The 21786-nt window shown below is 36.3% G+C and overlaps 1 protein-coding gene across 1 annotated transcript in view; it reads right to left on the bottom strand.

Moving 5' to 3' along the window:
* The window catches only part of LOC111049177 (Down syndrome cell adhesion molecule-like protein Dscam2), a 390077-nt gene that overhangs the window by 78224 nt on the left and 290067 nt on the right, over positions 1-21786 (bottom strand). Inside the window, 1 exon segment of the mRNA XM_039422097.1 lies at positions 7947-8087. Coding sequence (XP_039278031.1) covers positions 7947-8087 — 141 coding nt within the window.

The following is a 21786-nucleotide window of genomic DNA, read 5'->3' as shown; positions in this document are numbered from 1 at the left end:
AAAACATACACTGCTGTTCTCAATTCTCATGTTACCAACCCAAACTGCACTCTTGAGGCAAGCTTCCGATTGCAATAGTATCAAGCAAGAGCAAGATATAACATCAATCACGTGCGAAATTCCTCATGTAAAACAGTGGGTACTGCTTTCAATTCTCATGTTACCAACCACAAATTACTTAGGAACCGTACACTTGAGAGCTATAGCTTTCAGTATCGGTTGTGAGATACAAGTGGAAATTGTTGTGCTACTGTATAGAATAGATTGTGTAAACTGTGAAGCCTATATAGACTGGAATAGAGAAGAAAAACAATAAGGGTCAGACCACATTATAGTCTGTGTAGAATAAGTTGAGACTTGGCCCTCCATCCGAAGGTTGCCAATTCGTGTAAAATTGCAACTTTCTCAAATTTCCAATTCAATGTGTCAGAATTGGATGTAGAATATCATTCCAGATATCCTAGTAGTGCAAAAAAAGTTTCAGGGTTGAATGATTAAGAGGAAATTTAACTTTTATGATGAAATGGAAACATCGCGAAGATTTGTTTTTCATTTGAATATCACTTCTCTCAGAACCATGGGGTGTCGTAATGCGTAAACATTTTATATCAAATTAACGGAGAGAATGTCTCCTTTCTATTGGTGTCTGGATAATTTTTATCCGACCTATAGTTATTTTTTAATTAATGATTATGTTCGTCAATGTCGAGACATTTCGACATGCTGGAAACTTTTTTGTTTCGAAAGATAAGTGGGTGGTGAAAGCGAGGAAGTTTCTCAGAAATAATTGAAATTATTTTTTCAAAAGTAGTCTGAAGATCGTATTCTGGTCTTGATTTTTTTTTTTTTAATTTTCCAATTCTATCATAAAAGTAAAATTCCCTTTTAATCCTTCAACCCTGAAACTTTTTTAGCACTACTAGGATATCGGGGATGATATTCTACATCCAATTCTGACGTTGAATTGGAAATTTGAGAAAGTTACAATTTTACACAACTTGGCAACCCTGTAATATCTTAGGATAGAGGGCCAAGTCTCAACTTATTTTACACAGAGAATGATTCAGGCGAAAACCACATCAGCCAATCGGAGAATTTCCTGCCCTGCCGACTCTGAAAACGCCTGAATAAACGCTTAATATGGTCTGACCCTGAAACAAGCTTAGTTTGACTATCGTGTGAGCTACTAGTAAACATGAATGTGCTACTATGTAAACTAGATTGTGTAAGCTGTATAGACTAGAATAGAAAAAAAAACAATAAAGCGAACTTTATTAAAAAAAGCTAAAACTTTACTCTAATCATATTTGTTCAAAGTCTTGGAAGACATTAAACCGTCATCATAAATTCGACATATGTTAGCCTCCATGATACAGTGAAGCCTTGGATATCTATCGATTTATATAATAAAAGTGAAAAATTGTTTAATGTAAATTAATGTGAAATAGTATTGTTGCCAACCACATATACCTCATAAGAGAGGCTTTTGTTCTTTTAAGAATGTAAATAAAGCTATATTATTATTATTATTATTTTTGAAGGTCTCTTGCAAAATATTTTTTTTTACATATTGTTGAAGGATCCGTATGATTAGAATTACGTATGTTTAGAAATCCTCTAGTGCAGCATTCATTTTATTTTTATTCATTTTTTCCTCTCTTTTAGTTTCCGGGCGCTACTCCTACTGGCGGACAAGTTCTCACTTATGCCAGTAGATTTCCACCAAGCTTATGCTATTTGAAGTGTTGAATAATAATGTAATGATAATCCTCAATCCATTCAGTTAGATGGTGCATTATAACTCTTACTAGTTAGGAATAGAAGTATTAATGCTATTATTGTTCAATTTATTATTTTTTAGTAAGGAATGTTATTTATTTTAATTGATTGTGGTGAATTGCATTTGTGTTTTATAGTTGAATGTTTGTACCTACTTGTGGAATTAAATTTAAATTTGATTATTATATAATAGATTTGATATGTATATTTGATCTATATAATAGATCAATATGTATATTAAATCTTAATGATAGATCAAAAATAATGTATACATACATAAAAGTCCAAGTGAGACTTTTTAGGCTCTTTTACAACAAGATCTCCATTGAGATTCCACGGTAGAGAAAAAACTCCACCAAGTTTGATTAGGAAAAACTCGAATAAGATGAGATAGACTTGTTTTTGTTTCGCTTGGAAAAGTCAATGAATATGCTCGGACTTTCAGGTTATTTCTACTTCAGATGTCGCACTGACGCAGTTAGCTACGCTGTATCAGAGAATAAATATTACGGAGTATTTTTTCCTCTGTTGTATCTTCTTTTAAAGTAGACTGGTGTTGAAAACCTTGCACAGAGAGATATTAACGTCTGTTATAATTCCTTATCATTCCACTTTGTATTTAGTAAGACCAGTGATACAACCTATGTACTCTTGTATTTAAAGTCCGAGAGGTATTACTTATAACATGAAGAGGGGAAACCGATTTCTCCTTCCACAGTTTGTAGCATGGACAGAGTACGGTAGTGAAGAATGCTGCAAACAGCTGGATACTGACACAAGAGTAGGGAGAATGCTAATATGTAGTGAGATTAATTAGTGAAGGAAAGAGCATCGGGCCTCTCGGTCTTCGAGAGAGAGAGCCGCGTTGAAAGAAAAATTTTTCGGACTTCAGTAACTCTAGTAAAAAACTTTGATGATGGAAGTATCAACTGATTCCAAGTCAGTTTCAATCAGAATTTAATGTAAATGAAGAAATATTATCATTGAATTATATTTTATATTATCATTGAGTCATAAAATTCTGACGTGTCACATGCTGTGCGAGCTCTGCTCGACTATACAGCTTTATGTGACAAAAATTAAACTAACTAACTAACATTGTTAATAAGAGAGATCTGGAATAACTGATAGGTATAACTAAGTTATAACTTGGGTATAACTGAATGGAATAACTAAGGTCAATGGACAATTGAATAATAATAATAATAATAATAATACGAGAAAAATGATACACGATTGTATAAGACAAGACACTCACAACTATTAGACAATACTTATATAAGATTGTTTATTCTATTCTAATAATATGAAGAATCATCTATACCACATGTATAGAAAGGAATTGTTTATAAATATACGAGATACCTGTTTGACGAATATTCACTTCTGAACTACTGAACTGATTAACTTGAAATTTTGCATAAAGATTCTTAATTTGCCGAGGATGTTTATGGATCTATTTTCATTTTTATTAATCGATTAATTATAATTTCATAATTAGGACAAATTTGAAAAGAAATCCAAAAGGACGACGACCGAGAGAAAGACCACGACGGAAATGGTGGAGTCAAGTGAAGGCCGATATGGAGAGAATTGGAGAACGCGGAGAATCGAGAGAGATGGAGGAGGGGCAATGTTGGTGCGGCTAAATATCTACTTAGATATGTATGGCCATGGCATTAAGTAAGGACAGATTTATCCAATTTGTGATACAAAGTTGACGTAAGGTAAAAGCCAATCAAATAGGCTTTCTATTGTAAAATATTACAGTTGATAATAAATCAATAATTCTTTATTGTCATAGAACACAGAGTGTTGTACAAACGTCAAGATACAAATGAAATAAAAACAGTCAGATGAATTAATACAACAAAATTGTCCAATAATAACAGATACTGTATTATTTATTAAAATGGGGTTTACCTACTCTTAATAATTTTAATATGAGCACTATAAACTAGATTAATTTAATTTTTAATTTTTAAGTTTTAATTTTTCTGCTCAAAATTTTCAAGTTTATTCAATATTATTGAAACTTTCAGATTGTTTAGTGTTATTTCCGGCTCTTATCAACCCTTCAAAATTCAAAATTCATCAGTCATATCTCAAATAGGTATTCTCTGAGTGTTATTCTTTGGTGAAAACAGAAATTTTAACTTAACCTCACTTTGGACTATTTATGTGCCAAAATCAAGGAATTGAAGAAGTTTTGGGCAATTGCCTGTTTCTCTTTCCAAATATCGTGTTTGTGACAGTTCTAATAAATGAATAAATGAATAAATATATGTTTTGTGCTTTTAACAGACCCTTACGGAGCACGGGTAACACCTGCTCGTTGTTAATAAAGGAGATCAGATGATACAGTACAGAGTATCATTGTTAATAATGGAGGTCTTATATCTATATATGATATGTCTGGTAATGGCATTAAGTAAGGACAGATTTATCCAATTTGTGATACAAAGTTGACGTAAGGTAAAAGCCAATCAAATAGGCTTTCTATTGTAAAATATTACAGTTGATAATAAATCAATAATTATTTATTGTCATAGAACACAGAGTGTTGTACAAACGTCAAGATACAAATGAAATAAAAACAGTCAGATGAATTAATACAACAAAATTGTCCAATAATAACAGATACTGTATTATTTATTAAAATGGGGTTTACCTACTCTTAATAATTTTAATATGAGCACTATAAACTAGATTAATTTAATTTTTAATTTTTAAGTTTTAATTTTTCTGCTCAAAATTTTCAAGTTTATTCAATATTATTGAAACTTTCAGATTGTTTAGTGTTATTTCCGGCTCTTATCAACCCTTCAAAATTCAAAATTCATCAGTCATATCTCAAATAGGTATTCTCTGAGTGTTATTCTTTGGTGAAAACAGAAATTTTTAACTTAACCTCACTTTGGACTATTTATGTGCCAAAATCAAGGAATTGAAGAAGTTTTGGGCAATTGCCTGTTTCTCTTTCCAAATATCGTGTTTGTGACAGTTCTAATAAATGAATAAATGAATAAATATATGTTTTGTGCTTTTAACAGACCCTTACGGAGCACGGGTAACACCTGCTCGTTGTTAATAAAGGAGATCGGATGATACAGTACAGAGTATCATTGCTAATAATGGAGGTCTTATATCTATATATGATATGTCTGGTAATATAAGGGAGTAATATGAGGAATATAATATAAGTAGTAGACGGAAGCCATAAAAGCTAGAGGTATAAAGTGTTGACAATTCTCCAACACCCTCGAATGAATACCGGTAATGTGAAGCCAGAAGTTTCAGTTGTGATGCACTCCGACAACAAAGTTATGACAAGAGGAAATTAAGTTAATTTGGGATGCGGTGCGGTAGGAAAGGACACGATATTGTCGGAATCCATTGCAGGACAAGAATTAAGCGAGTTGGAAGTTTCGTAGTTTGCGAACTTAGTTGCTTTATTCATACTTGTTCAGCCATGTGCATTCACCAGAATTCTCTCACACAAATAGCCTAAAAGCACACACACTACTTTCAAACTCGTACAAGAAAACTACAGAGGAAATGGTAGAGACGTTTTCTACATTTGACTATCACTAATGCCAAAATGAAAAGATTACTGCTCACTAGTTTTTAGTTTAATAGTTTTCCTGGATTCAATATCATGCATGTAAAAAGATTATGGGTGAATACTTCTATCTTAACTTGAACTCATATTCCTACTGCAGAGGGAACAGAGGAAATAGTAGAAACGTTTTCGAGGAAACAGAGGAAATAGTAGAGACGTTTTCGAGGAAACAGAGGAAATAGTAGAGACGTTTTCGAGGAAACAGAGGAATAGTAGAAACGTTTTCGAGGAAACAGAGGAATAGTAGAAACGTTTTCGAGGAAACAGAGGAATAGTAGAAACGTTTTCGAGGAAACAGAGAAATAGTAGAGACGTTTTCGAGAAACAGAGGAAATAGTAGAGACGTTTTCGAGGAAACAGAGGAATAGTAGAGACGTTTTCAAGGAAACAGAGGAAATAGTAGAAACGTTTTCGAGGAAACAGAGAAATAGTAGAGACGTTTTCGAGAAACAGAGGAAATAGTAGAACGTTTTCGAGGAAACAGAGGAATAGTAGAGACGTTTTCAAGGAAACAGAGGAAATAGTAGAAACGTTTTCGAGGAAACAGAGGAAATAGTAGAGACGTTTTCGAGGAAACAGAGGAAATAGTAGAAACGTTTTCGAGGAAACAGAGGAAATAGTAGAAACGTTTTCGAGGAAACAGAGGAAATAGTAGAAACGTTTTCGAGGAAACAGAGGAAATAGTAGAGACGTTTTCGAGGAAACAGAGGAAATAGTAGAGACGTTTTCGAGGAAACAGAGGAAATAGTAGAGACGTTTTCGAGGAAACAGAGGAAATAGTAGAGACGTTTTCGAGGAAACAGAGGAAATAGTAGAAACGTTTTCGAGGAAACAGAGGAAATAGTAGAGACGTTTTCGAGGAAACAGAGGAAATAGTAGAGACGTTTTCGAGGAAACAGAGGAAATAGTAGAGACGTTTTAGAGGAAACAGAGGAAATAGTAGAGACGTTTCCTATATTGGACTAACACTGAAGCGAATATGAATAATGTTCATTATTTTCTAGTTTAATAGTTTTTTTGGATTCAATATCATGCATTTAAAAAGTCCATGGTGAATATTGTCATCTTAACTTTGTCTCAAAATACTACAAGACAACTACAGAGGAAATAGTAGAGAAGCTCCCTATTTTAGAGAAAAATTAATACTGTTCATTAGTTTTTAGTTTTTCTGGATTCAATATCATGCATTTTGAAAGTCCTGGGTGAATACTGCTATCTTAACTTTGACTCAAACTACTACAAGAAAACTACAGAGGAATTGATATAGACGTTTTCTGCATCTGACTATCACTGAAGTAAAAATGAATAGCACATTAGTTTTTCCGAATTCAATATCATGCATAAAAAAGGTCCTTAGTAGATATTGCTTAATCTTGTCTCCAAACTCGTCGTCGTCGACATGGCTTAGGTTTTAATTTAGGTGACGGAAATTCATTCATTCATTAATTTATTTTTTAAGAAAAATGTAGTTTCTTAGAGATGTTGCACTAGAAAAAGATCATATTCGAGATGAATTGATAAGGAGAGAATGTGGAACGCAACCGCTAGTAAGTATGGTCAACATAGTTACAATTCTTAATTGCTTAGATTCTAGTGCACTTTATTGTTCTACTGGGAAAAGTGGTTTGACATCTTTCAAGAATGTCACCGGATCGTTCACCCCTAAATGCATGATTCATAGACCAATAGAGAAATGAAGCATTATAATTACTATTTAACGAAAATCCTAAATAAATGCTGCAAATCACCCCGAAGACTTCAATGTCTGCAGTAGCAGAAGTCTTCGGGGTGATTTGCAGCATTTATTTAGGATTTTAGTTAAATAATAATTATATATTAATTAGCATTTGAATAAATGCATTCTCTATTTAATTCCATCTGTAAATGAAGCATTGGTAGACTGAGGAAAAGGTAGACGCCGGTAAGCTCATTTAGCCGGCAAACCGGTTTAGCTCATTGAGCTAATTAAAACCCAAGCCATGACGACGAATGAGTTTTTCTTCTTCATTTCAAGGTTCAAGCTTATTGTGTATCATGAATGCATGACTTAGTATATGGATTAGATTTGGATATTAATTTATAAATTGGACTATATTTATCAGTCTAGAATATATTTATTAGACTAATGTCCGGTATCATCAAGCTTATCAAGTCATTTTAAATCAGGTACGGTTTACTACGAGTGGACTCTGGAACATATGATTTCTATTGCGATAGATATTACTATCGATATTGCAGTGCACACTTGAAAATCGTACCCGACTTGACTATGTCCAAATTTCTTGGCCAAACTTGGTAAAACTGGACATTAGCTTTATTATTTCAGACTATACAGTATATCATGTATGGCTCTGTCTAAATGCTTGTGGGATCCGAAGCATTCAAAGAGCGTCGTTAACATCTATTCGACACCCTCTTCCCTCAACACACATACCACAGGGTAATGTTACACGAGTGAATTGCAGCGGCTTTGCTCGATACGCTAGATAGCGGGGTACTTAGCCTAGATCAGGTTGCAGAGATGTGAGATGTGAGCTTATCTGACCTAGCGTCCATTCGATGTGTGGCAGGGGACTTCCGTGTGCCGTGCAGTCTATCCGGCCTCCGGTGCTATTCGAGAACTCCACCCTGTGTGGAGGCTCCACCAGGAACACGGGACCCTGTAGGTCAAGCGCCACGCTCCACACTGCAACAAAAAATCAATAAAATAAAATAAAATTTGAATTTTGGATTGATTGCTGTGGTAGCCTATATAATTATTCAATGGTCATCATCAACATCACCTTCATTTAAGGGATGAAGGTCCGGTTGCACAGAAGCTGTTAAATTCTGATCATGATTAAATGCCATAAGAACCAACAATTAGAGAAGACATTCCAAAAAAGAAAACTTCTCTGATCATCATCAACTCCACTTTAGGGATTAAGGACAGGTTGTACAGAAGCCTGTTAAATTTAAATCAAGATTTAATGTCACAAGAGACAATCAGAGACGAGTTTTCAAGAAATAAGGCTCCTCTTATTGGTTCTTGTAACATTCATTCAATCACGTTGAAAATTTTATAAGCTTTTATGCAACTGAGAATAAGCTTCAAAATAATCTGTTCCTGTAACTTGATGTGACGGCAATGGAAGGGGTTGTGGTGGGAGGAAGGTCGAAGATGGTGAGTGATGTCTGGGTGGAGGTAAAATACTTGACGGCGACGATTTCAACCAAATATTTGAACTTTTGTGTTTTTATTAACCCTTTATAGGGCATTAGGCCTCAATTGTAATACAGTATTGATCTAAAAATTCATTCACACACTGTTTCTGACCTTGAAATTAATTAAGAATTAGTCATAAAAATGAGATTTTATCAACTCTTTTTAAGAAAATGGATGGTAAATAATTATAGCAAAGAACATAGAACAATCAGACATTAGGTATTGACCAGTGACTAGTGGGCATAGGTCTAAGTGGTAGAATAATTTCACCGTTAGGCTACTATTATAATTTTTCATTTTATTGGAATTATGCTAATAATTCAATATTAAAGACATTATGAAAAAAGTATCTGGAATACATGAAAAATTGAATAATAGAATTATAAGATATAGAATAAAAATAAAAGAATTAACTTACAGGTAAGTCTATGATTATGAACTGGATAAAATAATAATATTGTGGTAACATAATAATTTGGAGATTTTGAAGAGTCCACTTGGAGTGCTAACACTTAAGACTTATATATTCATTAAAAATAAAACAGAGTTTGACTCTAAAAATTCTTTTTGATGAATTTAGGCAATTTCTGCCACATAGCCTCTGAAACGAGGTATGGTATGTGTAAATTAAAATGATTTTTTGCAAATACATCTTGAAAGAATTAAAATAGAATTAGTTCTCAGAGTTAAGTTTAACTTCATAAACAGTAGATATTGTTTCAGATAAAAATAAAAATATGAATCACGTCTAGGTTGTTTGCAATGTTCAATAAATTACATAAAATAAACATTTGTGATAAAGTAATAAATAGTCTTGAGCACATTTGGATATTTAGTAATACAATTTTGTGAATAAAAACTGTAATTATAACAAATACTTGACAAAATAAATAAGAGTTTTTAGGGGTTCATGAAAAACATTCTAAATGAAATTATGAAAAATACGCACAACGCACATGGGCATCGGTAAGCAAATGAACATAAACATTCTAAACAATGATTGAGTTCATGGGAGGTTGCGGTACATGCACCGCTTCGACCAAGTGACATGTTACCAGAAACCACATGACTGACGCATCACCCACCAAACGAATATAAAACTGGTTTACAGTTTTTGGCGCGCTCTTTTGAAATTAATTGTATACAGAGCCCATTGTGAGGTGTAATCAAAATAATCATCTCAATTATTATTGATTTATACTTTGTAGAAATTTATATTTTTTCTTTGTAATACAAGCTTGTCCAAGCCAATATTATTTTTATGTAGGTTGCAACAGATCTTAGCAAAAATGTAACGATTGAACACGATTTAAAAGTTCTCCCACTCTCGACGACTTCATGCGATTTGATGTGTGTGCGGAAAAATAAGTGAAAGTGCTTTAAAGAACTGAGTATTTTGAAATTTGGCTCCTGAATTGGACTGGACTAGAGTAAACAAATTTATGGCCTCTCTACACTAGAGCTGGATTGGATTACAGTTACTATACTTCTTATCTTTTTATATAATATAATGGTAACTATAAATCGGACTGGACTAGACTCAAAGTAGAACAAACTTATTTGTTTTTCTCCACTTGTCAATGAGACACCAATCAGATAATTGTAACAAAAAAGTTGCTCTAAAAAATCGAATATTCTTCAACAAATACATGAAATTCAGGAGGTGAAGGGACAAATTTGAGTTACAAATTCCAGTATCAAAAATATCCTGTAACCATTAGAGCTTGTAATTTTCAACCATCACTCACAAAAAAGTGTGAGAAAAATATTCTTTCCCCAAACAAGCATGAAAAGTGAGCTTTTGTTGGAGCGAATCTGCGAGCCACGGTTGGTTAGATGAGCTGCAATATTATACTGTTGTAAAAAACCTTCCGGAACTTTGACACTGTATCGTTATAGAGAGTACAAAATTACACTGTATCGTTATAGAGAGTACAAACTGACGAACGCTGCGATAATTTCGGCAGCGAATCATGTTTTTTCACAGTTGACGTGCTTAGCTTTTATTTTTCATCTGTCATGCATTTTTAGATTGGGAACGATCACAAGCTGCTCTCATCATAAATAAAAAATCACTATCCATAGCAGAGTCTGAGTCGGTCCCATCTCGTTTTTTCCACAAAATATGCAATCAGCTTGTTTGTTCAATCTCTGCTTCCAGCATTCTATTAATAACCAATTTCTTTTTGCGTATCAAAGTTATTGGAAAACAGTAATATACGTACACGGTACATCATTTTTGTAATGGAGGTATTAAACGATTTTTTCCGGTTCAATCTAAATGAGTTATCACAATAGCTCTCTTGTCGTTTATTTAATTGCTGGATTGATTGATAGATAGATATATAATAGAGGTGATTGTTTCCAATCGATTAATCCTTTATATAACCAATGAATTTCCACGAACATGCACTCACTGGGAATCATGAAATTTGCTATAGTGAGGTTCACGTTATAATGGCAGTGTTTGATAAGCAATGGTATTGCTATCCTTGTCTATCATTCAACAAAGCGGATAGTGCTATCTCTTCCTCGCTTTGTTCTGTGGCCAGATCGTCTTCTGACAATGTAGAATTAATAATTAATTAACAAAATATTCCATCTTAATTATGTGAATTCATTATGAAATTATTGGAAAAATATAACTATTATATAACTTTAAAGTGAAAAAACAATCACATTCTTTGGTGTGGCGACGCGTTTCGTGCTGGTGTTGCACATTCTCAAGCCAAACAGAAACTAAAGTACGGTATTTAAGGTTATGAGGGTGAGTATTTGGTCGGGGTGGAGGTGGAGGGGAGTTTTGGCGGTTGATAGAGGAGGATTTAAATGAGTTTGTCGAACAGGGTGTGGGAGGAAAAGTTGATTTGGTCAACTTGAGAATGTGCAACACCAGCACGAAACGCGTTGCCACACCAAGGAATGTGAGTGTTTTTCACTTTAAAATCATATAAGAATACAATAGTAATAATTCCAGTGAAACACAAGATGGATAACCAACAACGAAAAATATAATTTCTTGCCTTTATAAAATAAGATTGATTATTTTAAACGAGAATGAACAGTTAATATACATCAATAAACCTGTATCAGCTAGCGTCTATAGAAGGCATTGACAAGACAGTGGATCGGCTTCGTTGTTCTCCTATCTTCTCCCACTGCCATTATAACGTGGACCTTACTATAGAATTCAGCACATCAAATATTGGATACGTTTTCCCACAATCTCCTCATTCTTAGGCCCGATTTCACCAAACACCAAACCAACAGTTTAACAAAATGAAATCTGCTGTTTGGCCGTAAACGACAGAATCGAATTTCACCACACTCGTTTAGGGTCACGTGACTCCGAAAACTCCAGTTCAAACTTACCGGCCAAGTTTGGTCGGTTAGCCTTCGAAAACGGGCGATTATAACCTATAAACAGTTTTATACGTACACGGTACATCATTTTTGTAATGGAGGTATTAAACGATTTTTTCCGGTTCAATCTAAATGAGTTATCACAATAGCTCTTGTCGTTTATTTAATTGCTGGATTGATTGATAGATAGATATATAATAGAGGTGATTGTTTCCAATCGATTAATCCTTTATATAACCAATGAATTTCCACGAACATGCACTCACTGGGAATCATGAAATTTGCTATAGTGAGGTTCACGTTATAATGGCAGTGTTTGATAAGCAATGGTATTGCTATCCTTGTCTATCATTCAACAAAGCGGATAGTGCTATCTCTTCCTCGCTTTGTTCTGTGGCCAGATCGTCTTTTAACAATGTAGAATTAATAATTAATTAACAAAATATTCCATCTTAATTATGTGAATTCATTATGAAATTATTGTAAAATATAACTATTAATTGTATTCTAATATAACTTTAAAGTGAAAAAACAATCACATTCTTTGGTGTGGCGACGCGTTTCGTGCTGGTGTTGCACATTCTCAAGCCAAACAGAAACTAAAGTACGGTATTTAAGGTTATGAGGGTGAGTATTTGGTCGGGGTGGAGGTGGAGGGGAGTTTTGGCGGTTGATAGAGGAGGATTTAAATGAGTTTGTCGAACAGGGTGTGGGAGGAAAAGTTGATTTGGTCAACTTGAGAATGTGCAACACCAGCACGAAACGCGTTGCCACACCAAGGAATGTGAGTGTTTTTCACTTTAAAATCATATAAGAATACAATAGTAATAATTCCAGTGAAAACAAGATGGATAACCAACAACGAAAAATATAATTTCTTGCCTTTATAAAATAAGATTGATTATTTTAAACGAGAATGAACAGTTAATATACATCAATAAACCTGTATCAGCTAGCGTCTATAGAAGGCATTGACAAGACAGTGGATCGGCTTCGTTGTTCTCCTATCTTCTCCCACTGCCATTATAACGTGGACCTTACTATAGAATTCAGCACATCAAATATTGGATACGTTTTCCCACAATCTCCTCATTCTTAGGCCCGATTTCACCAAACACCAAACCAACAGTTTAACAAAATGAAATCTGCTGTTTGGCCGTAAACGACAGAATCGAATTTCACCACACTCGTTTAGGGTCACGTGACTCCGAAAACTCCAGTTCAAACTTACCGGCCAAGTTTGGTCGGTTAGCCTTCGAAAACGGGCGATTATAACCTATAAACAGTTTTATATCGCACTACTTTCGCGTTTTCGTGTAGCCTACTGTAATCGTAAAGAGCTGAATGTTAGGTCACACACACTCATGTATTGACATTTCAAATGTTGTTCAATAGTCAGTTGATTATTTTGATATTTTTGGATTTAGTTATAAGTTTGTTAGTTAATTCATTAGGCAGTAGTTTATTAAAATTGTTGAATTCGCTTCCTATTTTTAACCAATCCAACAATTTCAATAATTTATTTAAAGTAATAAGTCTTCTTACATTCAATAATATTAAAATGTTTTTCTATTAGATCAATCAGAACTGTTCATATATATATGCAGAGGCTCCCCAATCGTTTTCCCACTCAACGTTTTCTCCATGAGTTTCTTATTAAACTAGGTACCGTACCTAATATATATATAAATGACCCAATTAAAACTAATTAACAGATAAAAACGAATAAATTTTCGATTACAAATAATACCTATAGCTAATTTACAACACCGGAAAAACTATAGAAACAAGAAAAAGGCAACTTATACGTATATGTATGACTGTTTGGTTTGCAAGGGCATTTTTCCAAGTGTATTGAAAAACATTAAGGTATTACTTGTACATAAAAAGGCGATAAAAAAACTTCTGACCATCAATTATTGTACCTGTGATATCCAAAGTATTCAAGGCCATAATGCAAGACCAGATATCAAGTCATTTTGAAAGCTTTGGTATGTTTACTGAAAAACAATTTGGCTTCAGGCCATGTAATGAAGTTACAAGACTAGTAAATAGTGTTGTTGATTATTTGGATAAGGATCTTTCTGTTAGCTTTAGGTCATATGCTGGTATGTCTTACGATACGGTACTGGCATAACATACTTGGTAGCAAACTTTCTTATTATGGCTGCAATTCTGAATGAATCGATCTCGTTATGTCATATTTAAAAGACTGCAACCAGATTGTTTACAGAGATTGTCAGTTCTCTAAGGGCAGGAAGGATCGGTATAGGGTCACTCAACGCTCCATACTTGGAACAATACTCATTAATAGCCTATATTTTAATGACATAATTTGTAACATAGAAGGTACTCATAAAGCAGGATTACTTTTTGCTGATGATTTTAATCTCAAAGTTAGTTGTAAATCCAAAACAGGAGTACAAAATTTTCTAGATGATAGCTCTGTACTCCTTAATGATTCATGTGAATAATGAAATCTCTCATTGAACCTAGAAAAAACTCTAATATTATGTCCACTTACAATAGATATTCAATCACCTATTCAGAAATAGGAATAATATCAGAGCTCAAAAGCTCAGGATCACTACCTACTTTGCAAAAAAATCTTGTGTATACATCTGTCTTTAAGTATACATCACTTGTGTATACTTGACAATTCTTTACTACTAGGAATCAAATCATTGTCTCTTGCATTCTTCAGAAGAAAATTGAAAACTACTGAAAGCCTAAATTTTATGTAGCATACAAGAATTTTTTGTGATTGACTAGACCAAATATTTGCAGACTAGTACTATTATGTATTATCTAGTACCTATTATTGACGTTTGTAAATGCATTGTTAACAATGTCTTTAATAATGAAGATTCTTATTCGTATTGAATGTTAGAACAACAATCTACGAGAGCACAACAAAGTTTTTAGGTTATAAAAATGACGTCAAGTGGGTTCACTGCCTTCACAATACCCCAAAACGACGGTTTCGGAATCTTTGGTCAGTTTGTGCTGGTGAAATCCGTCAGCATTCAAAACTTCTGTTCAGCCAGGAACCACAGTTTCGAAACCGGCGGTTTCAGAAACTTTGGTGAAATTGGGCCTTATTCATCTATGATTTAGATTTAGATTGTTCAAATCCAATCATTACTGAAATCATGAAATTCATGAATGTATTAATCTACTCAGTGAGCGTTATCACAGAATACAATGTCTTGCCTTCTATATTATAGGAGTTTTCTCTGGCGTTATCATTGGGATTAAAAGAATTGTACAATTGAATAGCAGGATGTCACGGAGTTTTATAGCTTCTCAGAAACAATCTTAGACCAGTTATAGAATAGACACGCTGGGAAGTCTAGCCTCTGAATCCAACATCTACTGCCATATCACCATATCGTGACGTCAGCATCGGATAGAAAACTTTTCTGCAGAGTTTGTTTACATTGTTTTCTGTCCGATGCTGACGTCACGATATGATGATATGGCAGTAGATGTTGGCTGCGAGCATACGGGTAGTAAAATACCGTACGCATGCATTCAACAGGAATGAAAGACCAACAGATCCAATCTGCAGGATAGGCAATTTTGATAAGGGCTCATGCTGATTACTTGCATCGAGCTTTCTCATCATCTACTCATGTTTTTATTCAATCTCATTGTATGTATTACGTCAATCTAATTATGTATCATACATTTCTTGAAACATTCCACTTTCTTGGAACATTTTTTCTATCTCAAAACAAATATCAGTTGATTTCGAATCAACTTTGTCCTACAATCATGTCTCTAGATTTTGTAATTCCATAGATAAAGATAGCATGAGAAGATATCACATGGTATAGATTGTTTAAGTTTGAAATTTCAAGCTGATTTTTGTTAGCACAAGCCGATCACTGTAAACTACTGTTTTATTACTGTCTTGGCCGGGTGAGAGTGTAAAGGTGACATACGCGTCTCCAAAACACTCCGCGCACGCTCCGCACTCGCTCCACACACGCTTCACAATCGCTCCACGCACTCGCTCCGCACTCGCTCTGCAATCGCTCCGATCATGAACGTTACGGGAGATGTTAGCTCTTCTCGCGTTCCACTCTTGCTCCCCGGTTGATCATCATCGATCTGCTCGAGTGACGTTCGATTGCGGAGCAGAGCGAAAGTCTGTACGCATCTTAAGAACGACACAGTATGAGAGACTACCAGCGGGCACATAGCTTCACGATAAATAACTACTTGGACTATCGGCTTCAGCTAATTGAGAAATTTGGTACATAAACGACCTATACCATCATGCTACAATAATGGTAATACTTTGTATTATAGGAAAAAATACCAAGTCTACGAATTTCTACCTACTGTATTGTACAGTTACTGCCTAGCTGTATTGATTCTACAATCAAATAGTCATTGCGTCAATCAATAAATCACTTGAATCAATGAATCACATTGTCCCCATCTTTGAATGACAAAACTCACTGCTTAGACTCTTTGGCAATGCTAAGCAAGAGAAATGGACTGCTTCAAATACAAATAGGTAGGAAAATTGTGGAGAAAATATACCTGAATTTCCAGCTATCATTTCATTATTATGGTGATTGATTTATCTCATACATAGACATAGAACTACAATGACCCAGGAAAGATCTCGTTATCCAAGTGAGTAACTAACTTTTAAACCTCAAAGTTTCGAAAAGTGGTATGGTAGTCTTCAATTTATGAAATTGATATTCGCCGTTCGCGATAAAATTCAAAATTGATTAATTATAACAGCTTTATTAGGTGTTCTAATAGAATAAATAAGTTTCAAGCTCTTAGAACAGAATAGGTTTTGTTCAGCCGGCATTTAGGAAAATCTGATCTAGGAATTTCACTGTTTTTGAGGAAGGGTATTGTGATAATGAATGGTTCCATAATTAATGTAACGAATTGTTGACGTACATGATTCATGTAATTGTATCAACAAATAAATAAATTTGTCATCGTAGGGAATCATGTATTGCGGAGAAACAAAGTGATATATGAAAAGAGAAAGAGAGCGAAATCCAAACTTTATGATCTCTGCATGTTTGTTGCATCACCACATTGACTGATTAATCCTCCTCTCACTCTCTTCTGACACTTTCGCTCTCACTCTATATCATACTCAACTCAATCTGGAATCAGCAGGAAGGATGCCAATATTTCAAATGGAAATATCCAATTTATATTCTATAAATATTAAAATTGAGGAATGAGTTCTGTCGGCCTGTATGTGGAATCGTCCAGCCGGAATTTGCAAAATGGAAAAGTTACATTCCAACTTTGAAGGACTTCCGGAGAGACGAAATAAACTTTCAGTTATCATAAAAAAGTAGCCGGAAAGTTTGCAGAGCTGCATAAATTTTGAAACGTTCCATAATTTTGACCGTAAACTCTTGAAAGCCGGCGGATTAAGGTCTGTTTGTAAAGCTGAGTTGCAAATTGATTTTCGAACTTTTCAACTACATACTGTACAAAGGATTTTTTTGTTTGATTTCTTAATATGGTTTTTCTAACTTCAGTATATTTCAAATTTCAATAGCGAAAACTATTTTGATTCAAGTACAAGAGTCAGGTCTTTCCATTACCGAAATAGAAACCTCATTTTCACAGGAAAGTAGCCCGGTCGCACAAAAGCCTGCTCAATTTTAACCGTGATTGAATCTCACGAGATCCAATCATAGATGCATTCTCTTCGAAAAAAGTCAAAAGCCTGTCCAGTTTTAACCGTGATTACTGATTAAATTCCACGAGATACAATCATAGATGCATTCTCTCAAAAATTCTGTTCTGATTGGTTCTCGTGTCATTTGATTTTGATTAATATCAAACAGGTTCATTTTGAATTGGATGATCAACTCTACAAGTAGCATTGGTAAGACCCAGGTAAAGTGGTGTGGCCATCTACGCCGAATGAATACGGAGAGATTACCACTGAATGTACTCCAAACCAGCGTGGTAGGCGAAGGAAAATATGGATGGCCAATGTTGGAAAGAGATGGAATGCCGAAGTTTTGAGAGAGGATGACTGGAGAGATAAGGAGCATTGGCGGAGGGGAGGGGAGAAGTGACTCTAAGTTGCAAAAACTTGCGAAGAAAAAAAAGTTGAATCGAGCCCAAATGAGGTGAATGATGGTGAATGATGGTGAATGATGGTGAATGATGGTGAATGATGGTGAATGATGGTGAATGATGGTGAATGATGGTGAATGATTGCCAGTGACGGTGTAGTGAAAATGTCATGTTAGTTAGGACCATCTACGTATAACGCTAAACCACGTTTACTTTTATAAATTGTTGTATTTATCATAATGTGTTACACCAATAGCAATACCTACTATTACTTCAGGCAATACCTACTATCAACGTTAGTAGACAGACAACGTTAGTCTGTCTACTAACTTTGACCTACTATTACTTCAGGCAATACCTACTATCAACGTTAGTAGACAGACAACGTTAGTCTGTTCTCGACTTGAGTCGTGTAAGTGTGAGTTGAGACTAGAGCCGCAGTCTGTTCTCGACTTGAGTCGTGTAAGTGTGAGTTGAGACTAGAGTCGCAGTCTGTTCTCGACTTGAGTCGTGTAAGTGTGAGTTGAGACTAGAGTCGCAGTCTGTTCTCGACTTGAGTCGTGTAAGTGTGAGTTGAGACTAGAGTCGCAGTCTGTTCTCGACTTGAGTCGTGTAAGTGTGAGTTGAGACTAGAGCCGCAGTCTGTTCTCGACTTGAGTCGTGTAAGTGTGAGTTGAGACTAGAGTCGCAGTCTGTTCTCGACTTGAGTCGTGTAAGTGTGAGTTGAGACTAGAGTCGCAGTCTGTTCTCGACTTGAGTCGTGTAAGTGTGAGTTGAGACTAGAGCCGCAGTCTGTTCTCGACTTGAGTCGTGTAAGTGTGAGTTGAGACTAGAGCCGCAGTCTGTTCTCGACTTGAGTCGTGTAAGTGTGAGTTGAGACTAGAGTCGCAGTCTGTTCTCGACTTGAGTCGTGTAAGTGTGAGTTGAGACTAGAGCCGCAGTCTGTTCTCGACTTGAGTCGTGTAAGTGTGAGTTGAGACTAGAGTCGCAGTCTGTTCTCGACTTGAGTCGTGTAAGTGTGAGTTGAGACTAGAGTCGCAGTCTGTTCTCGACTTGAGTCGTGTAAGTGTGAGTTGAGACTAGAGCCGCAGTCTGTTCTCGACTTGAGTCGTGTAAGTGTGAGTTGAGACTAGAGTCGCAGTCTGTTCTCGACTTGAGTCGTGTAAGTGTGAGTTGAGACTAGAGTCGCAGTCTGTTCTCGACTTGAGTCGTGTAAGTGTGAGTTGAGACTAGAGCCGCAGTCTGTTCTCGACTTGAGTCGTGTAAGTGTGAGTTGAGACTAGAGCCGCAGTCTGTTCTCGACTTGAGTCGTGTAAGTGTGAGTTGAGACTAGAGCCGCAGTCTGTTCTCGACTTGAGTCGTGTAAGTGTGAGTTGAGACTAGAGTCGCAGTCTGTTCTCGACTTGAGTCGTGTAAGTGTGAGTTGAGACTAGAGTCGCAGTCTGTTCTCGACTTGAGTCGTGTAAGTGTGAGTTGAGACTAGAGTCGCAGTCTGTTCTCGACTTGAGTCGTGTAAGTGTGAGTTGAGACTAGAGCCGCAGTCTGTTCTCGACTTGAGTCGTGTAAGTGTGAGTTGAGACTAGAGCCGCAGTCTGTTCTCGACTTGAGTCGTGTAAGTGTGAGTTGAGACTAGAGCCGCAGTCTGTTCTCGACTTGAGTCGTGTAAGTGTGAGTTGAGACTAGAGTCGCAGTCTGTTCTCGACTTGAGTCGTGTAAGTGTGAGTTGAGACTAGAGCCGCAGTCTGTTCTCGACTTGAGTCGTGTAAGTGTGAGTTGAGACTAGAGCCGCAGTCTGTTCTCGACTTGAGTCGTGTAAGTGTGAGTTGAGACTAGAGCCGCAGTCTGTTCTCGACTTGAGTCGTGTAAGTGTGAGTTGAGACTAGAGTCGCAGTCTGTTCTCGACTTGAGTCGTGTAAGTGTGAGTTGAGACTAGAGCCGCAGTCTGTTCTCGACTTGAGTCGTGTAAGTGTGAGTTGAGACTAGAGCCGCAGTCTGTTCTCGACTTGAGTCGTGTAAGTGTGAGTTGAGACTAGAGTCGCAGTCTGTTCTCGACTTGAGTCGTGTAAGTGTGAGTTGAGACTAGAGCCGCAGTCTGTTCTCGACTTGAGTCGTGTAAGTGTGAGTTGAGACTAGAGCCGCAGTCTGTTCTCGACTTGAGTCGTGTAAGTGTGAGTTGAGACTAGAGCCGCAGTCTGTTCTCGACTTGAGTCGTGTAAGTGTGAGTTGAGACTAGAGCCGCAGTCTGTTCTCGACTTGAGTCGTGTAAGTGTGAGTTGAGACTAGAGTCGCAGTCTGTTCTCGACTTGAGTCGTGTAAGTGTGAGTTGAGACTAGAGTCGCAGTCTGTTCTCGACTTGAGTCGTGTAAGTGTGAGTTGAGACTAGAGCCGCAGTCTGTTCTCGACTTGAGTCGTGTAAGTGTGAGTTGAGACTAGAGTCGCAGTCTGTTCTCGACTTGAGTCGTGTAAGTGTGAGTTGAGACTAGAGTCGCAGTCTGTTCTCGACTTGAGTCGTGTAAGTGTGAGTTGAGACTAGAGCCGCAGTCTGTTCTCGACTTGAGTCGTGTAAGTGTGAGTTGAGACTAGAGCCGCAGTCTGTTCTCGACTTGAGTCGTGTAAGTGTGAGTTGAGACTAGAGCCGCAGTCTGTTCTCGACTTGAGTCGTGTAAGTGTGAGTTGAGACTAGAGTCGCAGTCTGTTCTCGACTTGCGAAGAAAAAAAAGTTGAATCGAGCCCAAATGAGGTGAATGATGGTGAATGATGGTGAATGATGGTGAATGATGGTGAATGATGGTGAATGATGGTGAATGATGGTGAATGATGGTGAATGATGGTGAATGATGGTGAATGATGGTGAATGATGGTGAATGATGGTGAATGATGGTGAATGATGGTGAATGATGGTGAATGATGGTGAATGATGGTGAATGATGGTGAATGATGGTGAATGATGGTGAATGATGGTGAATGATGGTGAATGATGGTGAATGATGGTGAATGATGGTGAATGATGGTGAATGATGGTGAATGATGGTGAATGATGGTGAATGATGGTGAATGATGGTGAATGATGGTGAATGATGGTGAATGATGGTGAATGATGGTGAATGATGGTGAATGATGGTGAATGATGGTGAATGATGGTGAATGATGGTGAATGATGGTGAATGATGGTGAATGATGGTGAATGATGGTGAATGATGGTGAATGATGGTGAATGATGGTGAATGATGGTGAATGATGGTGAATGATGGTGAATGATGGTGAATGATGGTGAATGATGGTGAATGATGGTGAATGATGGTGAATGATGGTGAATGATGGTGAATGATGGTGAATGATGGTGAATGATGGTGAATGATGGTGAATGATGGTGAATGATGGTGAATGATGGTGAATGATGGTGAATGATGGTGAATGATGGTGAATGATGGTGAATGATGGTGAATGATGGTGAATGATGGTGAATGATGGTGAATGATGGTGAATGATGGTGAATGATGGTGAATGATGGTGAATGATGGTGAATGATGGTGAATGATGGTGAATGATGGTGAATGATGGTGAATGATGGTGAATGATGGTGAATGATGGTGAATGATGGTGAATGATGGTGAATGATGGTGAATGATGGTGAATGATGGTGAATGATGGTGAATGATGGTGAATGATGGTGAATGATGGTGAATGATGGTGAATGATGGTGAATGATGGTGAATGATGGTGAATGATGGTG

Source organism: Nilaparvata lugens, chromosome 2, assembly GCF_014356525.2.
Source record: "Nilaparvata lugens isolate BPH chromosome 2, ASM1435652v1, whole genome shotgun sequence".
Classification (NCBI taxonomy): Eukaryota; Metazoa; Arthropoda; class Insecta; order Hemiptera; family Delphacidae; genus Nilaparvata; species Nilaparvata lugens.
Note: the sequence above shows the minus strand (reverse complement) of the source record. Positions and strands in the feature narration are given on the sequence as shown.